The 9,705-nt window shown below is 35.2% G+C and overlaps 1 protein-coding gene across 1 annotated transcript in view; it reads left to right on the plus strand.

Moving 5' to 3' along the window:
• Positions 1 to 3,799, plus strand: part of LOC146164294 (epidermal growth factor receptor kinase substrate 8-like) — a 48,605-nt gene extending 44,806 nt beyond the window's left edge. Inside the window, exon 15 of the mRNA XM_083381063.1 lies at positions 2,655 to 3,799. Coding sequence (XP_083237189.1) covers positions 2,655 to 2,792 — 138 coding nt within the window. The 3' untranslated portion in view covers positions 2,793 to 3,799. The remainder of the gene's footprint in view (positions 1 to 2,654) is intronic.
• The last annotated feature ends 5,906 nt before the right edge of the window (positions 3,800 to 9,705 follow it).

The raw sequence follows: 9,705 nt of genomic DNA on the forward strand, positions 1-9,705 counted from the left end.
ATCAACTTGACCAATTATGATATAACTTAAAGACAACAAGTGAAGAAAATTAGCTTTTAACAAACTTAAACGCTGAAATGTTGTTGTTTAACTAAGGGAAACAACCGTTGCATATTGACTAATGACACCGTTTTGCAAAGTTATCTTTTTATGTGAATATACACAATGCAGGCTGGAATCAGTTCTAATAACCCTGTTTACACCAAGGCCAACCTTTGCCAATCGCTTTTACTTGATTAGCTTAGTAAAGTTTTTTACTTATTCAAATATTAAACTCCTCGGCAGACCTAGTGGCACCACTGCTTTTCAGCCACACACGACATCTATCGTTTGAACACGACATCTATCTTTCGTTAACATATGGATTTTTTTAAACTATGTAAAAGTTGCCAGACGTAAAAAATATAGCTATTTTGAATGATTTTATTTTTAATTTCTCCCAAAAAATACTCTGAAAACACAGACAGACAACTATATCATTTTGAAAACTACAATGAGGGGATCACAAAAACAAAGTTAAAATTTAAAAGGCACTTTTTGTTCATACGTAGCTTAAATTAAAATAATTTGGATAGTTAACAAATAAGCTAACGAACTTGTTATTACGTTTGGCGTTGTGCCAAAATGTGCATTTTAAGTTTAATTTAAAGGAAAGTAAAATTGCGATATTTGTTTTAGAATTAAAACTTGAATTGAAATTAAAAGGGGCGGTGACGCATTGAGCATAGATAAAAACATGTACATTGCCTGATATATTGGCGTTTAAGTTATGGAGCGCGTTAACCCAAAAGTAAAGGTTAAAATACGTAAAAATTTCGCACAAAAAAAGTTTTTTTGGCTTTTGGGGGTTTACGTTACCGATGTGTTACTTGCGGTAGAATGGCCATATTGCAAAGACTGCATAAATGGGGAGAAACACATTAACTAAATTAGGTTGACAAAACAAGAAAAATAGAAGAGATCCTCGCGAAGCGCAAAATAAATTTCATTTTAATATTTAAACCAGGCTAAAATAGAATTGGTGTGGTCATGACTAGATCCGTCTCTAAAAAAAAAGAGTGCCGAAAATACAACCTAACATGTAGAAACTCGCCCTTGTTTTCGTTTAGCTCATGTATTTTAAAGGAAAACAAGCAGCGAGCCGGATCCGGGCAGCGGGCCATATGTTGCCCAGATCTTTCTTAAAATGTGACGTCAAATAATCAACCTTAAGAACACAACACAGTACGTTTATTTTGTTTAAGTTCAAGGTTGTAGAGGTGTTACTTTCAATACAAAAGCTACATTACATAGATGTTATCGATGCCACCCCCTCCCCCCAAAAAAAAATTGAGGCTGCAATGACATACGACAACGATTTGAGCTAAATAGGAAAATAATTTAGTTTGGGAGTGCCATGGTCACGTGCCATGGATCCACCCCTGGTGCTAGGTTATATTCTCAACTTGCCTATTTTTTTGCTTGAGAATGGGGGTTGTAGCTAGTTCTGCAGCATTTAACAATATTATAAGGCATGAATGTAATTTGAATTAGAAAACTGGTTTAGTTATGCCCTTTGTATGTCAATGATCTGTTGGATGTCGAAACAAACTGGTAGAAATGGTTGGGTCAGCAGTTTGGTTGATTAATGCCCTGGAATTAGACCACATTTGGCTCAGTACCCTCCACAGCTGTGGCTAAACTGCAACTCATTTCTATAAAGGCGCAGAATTTGTGAAAACGGTTTAAGTGGTAAATTGATGCAGCAGATGAAGTGTCAAGCTGTATTGCGAATATTTTGCCATTCTGACTGACAACCCATTACAACGAGCAAGCCTTTTGCAAGCAGTTGTATAGCACAAAAAATTCCGATTTCAGACATTTAAACTGAACGAAGCATAGCTTTTTTTTCATGTTTTTTATTACAGTATTTGCAAAGTGATGTCCGAAGTTTTGTTTTGTTTTCAATAATATACTTTTGCAAGAATGTTGTTATAAATAATAGGTAAGGGTTTGAAACATATTATTTAAAAGAAATATTTAGACTTATTGAGCTACTATTGATTCAAACAGTTTTATAAATGCTGGATCAGGCTTTTAGGTGTATAAATTATTCTATAGGCTTAAAAACTGTTTCAAGTATATATATGGTACTTAAAAATAACTGCGCCTGTGAAAACTCCATTTGTTGGCCTAAAGTAAGCACAATTCCTTTTAAAACGCCCCAAAGACAAACCATGACCAGATTGACATGGAAATTTCTTCTTCTAGCCTTTTAATGGTTGAATTTATTTTCAATTTAATTCCCAATCAGTAAAGCTTTGCCAGTAATGCATTTTTGACTCTTACCCGTTTCTCTTAATCAGATTTCCTGAATTTAAACAATTTTGCATTTTATTAGAGTGACATGATTGGTGTTTTGTTAACTATGCCATATGTAAGATCGGAAATGAAATGATAAATTGCCAATTACTATATAATTAAACTGAAAATATTGCAGCCAAAAAATGTAATATTTATGTAAATATTATTGCTACACATTGCGTTTCTAAAAGGTAAACATTTTTTGTCGTCACACGGTTTGACATAACATTTTTGATGCTTGTTGTTGGTATTGCACATGTCTGTACATCTGTTGCAATTTTGTTCTTGACATATTTACCGTTTCCGTTTAGGTTTGTGAGGAAGAATCGTCAAGGGTGTATAGCCAACTATTGGTGCAGAAGGGAATGCAAAGTTCAAACACCAGAGAATCAGAACTCGATAAGATTATGAAAAAAAGGCGCCAAGAAGACTTAGACGACGAATGGTGATAGTATATATATTTTGATAACATTAGCGACAGTAGAAACATAATTTTCTGTTGGGCCCCGTCCTTCAAATACGCTTTAAATCAATTTATTGATAATCATGTTGCAAATGACTGTCGTTTAGCCCTAATTGTCTCTCTTATGTCTTGTTTTTAACAATAAACGCACTGTGTTTCCACAGTAAAAAAATCAAGTATTTGAATAATTTCAATGCAACTCATATATTATTTCAGTACATTGTATACCTTGTCCTATTTTAATATTCGGTTAAAATTCAGATTGCCCTGTGTGCTTTGTGTAATTCCTTTATCTCTTCAATTTTTCTACTGTGCTGTTATTTTCAATCTCGCAACACTGTACATTTTCATTTTATCGTGAAACATTATCATATCGTATGTCATATATCAAACAGAGACCTGTTTTATTACGTGATATATAAACTAGCGCCATCTGTCTGTTATTCTAAAATGTCCTGCTTTAATTTTGTTTTTTCAAATAAAATAATGGTTACATTGATTCGGTGTTGGTGGCACGGGTACGCAAAACGATTTATAGAAAAAATTATAAGGTTCTACCAAAAATTCTAGCTTTTATAATTTTTCTCAATTTTTTTGGGGTAGGACTGTATTTTTAGTATTTTGGACTTTTATTTGAACAAATAACTTTTATTAAACAGGCGTTGCGTAATGTTTGTTTATATATATATATATATATGATAATAAAATTGAATCCATCAAAATGAAGAAGATTTTTTTATGCTACGATGCTACCCAACCAATGTTTTTGCCTTTGTGATAGCTGCAGTCCCCCGTACGTGTCTGTGCTACGTGGTGCTTTTGTTAATCAATAACCAATATTCTTGTTTGTATGCCTGTGACTTCGTAATTGTTTTGTACATAAAATTCTTACAATGATCGATAAGTGGTTTCACGGATGTTGTGTTTGTAGGTTTTGTACCTGTACTAAACATAGTACAAGTGAGTAGGAAAACAATTATAGTCCCGTTGATTGCTGCATTTTGTCGGTGTGTGCTCCATTAAAATAAAATTCCATCAGCTAGATCAGTGGTTCTCAACCGCCGGTCCGCCAAATATATTGCAATTTTATTTCTCAATGCAAAATTCAAGATGTTGAAGGCTTATCCATCAAATTTAGAACTTCGCCAGCTTTGGCAAACTGTTTGAAAGTAGGCTACAACTCGTTTAAGTGTTAAACTTTAAGACCAGTTGTATGTGAAAGCTAAGAAGTGTTTTAGTTGCATACTGCTGCGTTATTAAATTTTGGGTTTATTTTGATTTTTGAAAATCCACCGGTCCGCAAAACTTGTTTAAAAATTTTACCGGTCCGTATGAAGGTTGAGAACCACTGACCTAGATCGAGCACCTTTACCGCTAATATACTCTTGTGTTTATCTAAGACCAAATTTTAAAGTTGTGTTAACTAGTTGTCTGAGTTGGGGATTAGATGCATTACGGCAAGCTGGACGCATACGGAAGAAAAGAAAATATGGAAGTGTAGCGATATTGATTTTAAACAGATTTCTTCTCGACACGCTAAACAAACGAGTTAAAATCTAAAATACAGATGCTCGCTGGACATCCCGATTTGCAGTAGTCCTCAACCTTTTCTAAAAAAAATTACGTGGCTGTCCAAAGCCACTGTCCAATACAAAATGAAGAACAATCAACAGAACAAAAAGGTGTTTGAAAGCAATAATTTAGGAAAATCGCTAACTGAGAAACGAATTTTTGTAGACACGACGTTAACTTTGATCAGGTAATCCGTTTTTTAGCATCCTTCCTTTTAAAAGCCGTTTCACATTTTAATTGTTTCCAACTGCCTCTATAACTTGCCCCATTTTAGTGTAGATAGATGCTTGCACTTAAACACAAAACACCTGCGGGTTTCTATCTTCAAACTGCCATTATAAATCGTGATATTTCGTTTTCATATATGCATCGTAAAATGATACTAAAGAATCCGCAGTAAAAACTAGCATTTTGTTTTATTTAGTGGTTTTATTTTTTCTCATCAAACCTAGTAAATAGGAACACATCAACAACGCCGACGTAACGATGGCCGTATGGTCCGTAATGCACGTCACTACTACTTTTTTCACTATTATTTCCACACTTGTGTTTGAGCTCGTAGCTGTGTGCTGAATCACACAATCATTTCATTTATTTATTTGTTACCCTTATAGGTGCATAGGCAATGCGTTGACATAGTAGCGTTTCGATTCTAAAAAACACGGAGATGGCAAGGCCTCTCGAGTCACAATACACGACATTTAAAATTGATGTTATGATTTTGCTTCGACGCATAACTGGCTTATGCTTATTTGATGCATCTCGTTGACGGACATCCCGTCGGTGTTCTTTCTTTCTATTATTGAACGAACGCCTTGTATGATTAATATACACACAAGAACATTCCCCACAGACGGGGATGAGAAAATTTTTTGCACAATGTGCGCAAAACTGTGCACGCCAAAATGTGCAAAAAATGTGCGCACATTTTAAAATGCCTTCAAAAATGTGAACACATTTTAAACTGCCTTCAAAAATGTGGGCACTTTTTTTAACAATGTGCGCACATTTTCAACTGCCTTCAAAAATGTGCGCACTTTTTGTAACAATGTGAGCACATTTTGAACTAACTTAAAAAATGTGCGCACATTTTTAAGTTAGAGTAAAAGTTTTTACAGTTAGAGTAAGAGTTAAGTTGAGTAAGAGTTAGAGTTAGAATTAGGAGTTTTTCAGAATGTGCGCACATTTTGAGATAGGTAATTTAGGCACAACTCGAACTTAAACCTAAACACTTACTCTCACTCAATTTTAACCCTAACTCTAAACTCTAACTTAAAAATATGCGCACATTTTGAAGGCATTTTAAGGGGGAAATAGCCCAAACTCTTGTGGACATAAGATAATTTCTCGTCCAGTGTATATAGGATTGTTACGTCAAACATTGATGTTAATTGCGACCTAAAGCGTTTATGTAATTATTAAATCAACGCACAATATTTGAGTTAGGGTGCTGGTTAGCGTTGGGGTTCGGGTGAGTCAAGTATTATGAAACTTAATCTTCTCATGCAGATTTGTCAAGTCAAATTAGTGCATTGTTTAGGACAGGGATGTCCAACCCGCGGGCCGCATTGCGTGCGGCCCACCACTTATTATCACTTTCAGTAGCCTCTATTGAAAACAATTGTTTTCACTATCATCAAAACGTGTAGAACTCGCAGTGTTTAAAGTAGGCCTAATCCTATATTTGTTAAGAATATAATCGAGTCTAATGACGCATTTCAACTTCCGTCGAACACTTTAGTGCACCATTTTTGCCAAGCAAGATTGGTGTTTTTCTAAATGTGTGTTTTTGCGGCCTTTTTAAGGAAATATATCAGCCCAAAGGTGTCTTACCATGACATGATACGGCATGTTAACTAAATTTTTCGCGCTACGCGCGATAAGACCGATATTTACTTGGATATTTGCGCAAGAGCTCACTCTTAAAGAGCAGGTATTTATAAGTAAAGTTGTTTTATGACGTAACTTATGACGTCACCCATTTAATTTAATAGTATTTGCCTCTAATCGAAATTTTTAAAGTGGCAAGAGGTGCACTAATTTCTAATGGTTTGGATGAAAATTCAGTATAGTTTTTAACTGTTTAAACTTTTAACTCTGCCTTTTGAACCAAATATGATCGTAGTTCAATAAGTTTACTGGTTAAGTTGCCCAAGTTACTCTTCCAAATGCGCCCCGCGGAACCAAAATATGTGGCCAGCAGTGTGCTTTGGTTTTTCACCCGAACCACTAACATTCAGTTGCAGGCTTTTGAAATTGCTTCAGGGCATCGTTGTAACCTTATATTGCTCTAACTAGCGTTTCACAAACTTTTAATTCAGATATCCTTTTTTGTGCTGACAAACCTTAAACGTGTACAGCAAACAATGCAGGTCACGTCAAAACAACAGGTCAAAGTTATCGCACGAAAATATAATATAAGTTACGCAACTGCTATCAGATAGCTAGTCATCGGCCTATTGTCATGCGTTATCTGGTAGACCCCTGTACACCCTATCAAAGTGGTACACCCTTTAAAAATTATGGTACACCCTGGGGTGTACAAAACACCCGGTTAGAAAGTACTGGTGTATACTACATCACAAGGCTGCAAGTGTTATGCCCCACTGTGTAAGTCTACAACTTTAATAAGACGAGTTAAAAAAACGATCAATTGAACCAGGTATACCACATATGCTATCAAAAAGACAGCAGTAAATTACTCATAAAATGAAGTTTCCATTCTTTGCTTTTAAGTTGCATAGTTTTGTCGTAATTACATTTTAGGTTGATTTTAGTTTTTGTAGGTTCACCGGACGGCAAACTTGGTTTTGAAACTTTACCGGTCCGTAGGCTAAAATGTTGAGAACCAATGTTAAACACAATTTCAGAGAATTGTAGCTCCTCATGGGCACCAAAATCACTGCCTTTAGGAAGTTTTAGTCAACATATGAATTTAACTTTAACAGACGAAAGAACACAAAAATTTCAATTTGTTTCAAAAATAAATTACATTCAGTGCGTCGAGTGCGATGGTTGCGCCTGCAAAGTGTCCACTAGTTTTTCCAAACGCGGCTCCACTTTAACCGCATACCATGCCTTAACGATGTATCGTTTTTAATATGCTCATTGCGCAGAAGAAGATGCACTCAGTCACGTTTACTTGTGTGACGTCATAAAGAAAACGAAATACATAAATCGTACTAAAACAGCAGGGATATGTCGAGTTATAGCGAACCCACAAAAATTTTAGAATAGAACGTACATGTTGTGTTTAATTATTTGTTAATCAGCTTATCGTTTACCTTCGTATTTCTGTAGGAAGTCCGAAAAACGTCGATATTGATAATGTTGACATACAGTAGCAAAATTTTTTAATGTACTTTCCCTATGAAATGGCAGATAGAAGGGAACATTTTGTCTGGTCAGCGATGTAGAGAAAAATGAAGAACGATAGAATAGATTGGTGAATGATGCATAGGAAACTAATCCGCATGGTAACCTACTTACATCTGTATCTTCAGATGACGAATTGTCAAATTTTGAAGAGTTTCTAAGGATATTCTCCATACTATAAGAAGAATGGCTCAGGTTCGATGACGTTTGCATTGTACTGGCGTTACACGTTTCTGGAGAATTTGAGTTGAAGTGTATCCGTGCGGTTAGTCTTGGTTTGGTTGCCGAAAGGCGTTGTGGCAAAGCTACTTGAGAATTTTTACTTGATAAGTGGTTACATACATCTTCGTTTACAATGTTCAGCGACGAGCAATTTGAAAGCTTAAGTTTTGCAGAGGCTTCTTTCGTGTTTATTTTATTCTTATCGTCACCAAGATTAGAATACATGGTAGTGCATCGGCCATGTGAAAGCTTTTGATTTCCAAAGTGATACTTTAGATTGCTAATTGATGTGTCTCTATGGTTTTTAAAAACTGACATGTTTTTTGAACCTTTCGCGATTGCCTGTAGAATAAGCTTGCGTTGTTTTCTTTCTTCTTTCAGTTTCTCTCGCCTTACAACTTCCTCAGGGTCTATCGGTTCACCTGTGAAAGTGACAAAAGCGTAATAGGTGTTTACTTTTTAGCTTATCTGTTTTATAGCAAAACATTGCATTTAAACACACTTTTTAGTTAACCCATTACGGTGAATAGATTACGTAAGTGATTTTCCACTAAACCAAGTACCAAGTAGGTAATTCGCGCTTAACCTACTTAACAGTACCGGTGAGTAAATAAAACTTGCCCCGAACAAACTCACAATAATCGATGTCCACGCAATTCGTGTGTTTATGTATATGGGTTTGATTCGCATATTCGAGTCATGCAAAATTTTTGTATGGCTTGGTAACTGTGTGCTCCATAATACGTTGTTTGACCAATCAACCTAACCTTACAAGATGCATCACCTGAACAGAGAGTAAGCTGTGCGTTGTGTGGAGGGCGCCCCGGGGCTTTTTTGGTATTTTCCCGTTTGCGCCACTTTGCTCTACGATTTTGAAACCAAACCTGAAAATATAGTTTACCATTTAATTTCTAATTTAAATAACTTAGACGTGCATAGCTTAACACGTGCGCCTTAAAAAACATGGTTATGTTATCAAATTAATTGATACTATCGAACTGACTTATTCACCCTGAAAAATATGTTGTCTGAAATAATAAGCTGTACAAAATGAGGTTAGTCGATATGAAAGTTATATAAAATGCGTTTTACTCGAAATTTATTTTTACCATAAATTTAGGCCTTTGTTTGTGATAGACCCAATGAAGTAACTAAAAATTTGATTGTTTGTAATAATAAATTTTAGGTTTAGAGAAAAATTGTACTTGATCACATTGTAGAATTCCGTCTAGATCAAGGGTTCACTTCTTTGTGGCCCATAATACTGATTTCAAATTTTTATCACAAATGTCATTGATCCTAGAGTGGACTATGTCATTTATTTAAAAAAGACCCTGGTTCAAGTTTCTTACTTTCTTTTACACCACAATCTAGTTCAGGGTTTCTAAACTTCCCGTATAGACTCATTGTGGACTAAATTTACGAAGGCCTAATTTAAATCTTGATGTATAATTCAAAAAACTAAATGGATTTTTAAAAGAACGGATTTAATTTAAAAAAACTTTTAGTGCCTTCTCTTTAAATGTATTTGGACTCTTTTCTGTTTTTTGTTTGATGGACTAAAATTAGCAGATTATTCTTATTTTTATGACGTCAAATTATGGTTCACGTAAACCAAAAATTTGCAGAGGTTTGCGTTAAAAACATGTACCCCCCTGATCTAGTTCCACCATTGCTAGGGCACATGGTATCTCCAATAGTATGTAATTGGTTTGCTTTGCAATGCGATA

Source organism: Ascidiella aspersa, chromosome 2 (genome assembly GCF_963924565.1).
Source record: "Ascidiella aspersa chromosome 2, kaAscAspe10.2, whole genome shotgun sequence".
Lineage (NCBI taxonomy): Eukaryota > Metazoa > Chordata > Ascidiacea > Phlebobranchia > Ascidiidae > Ascidiella > Ascidiella aspersa.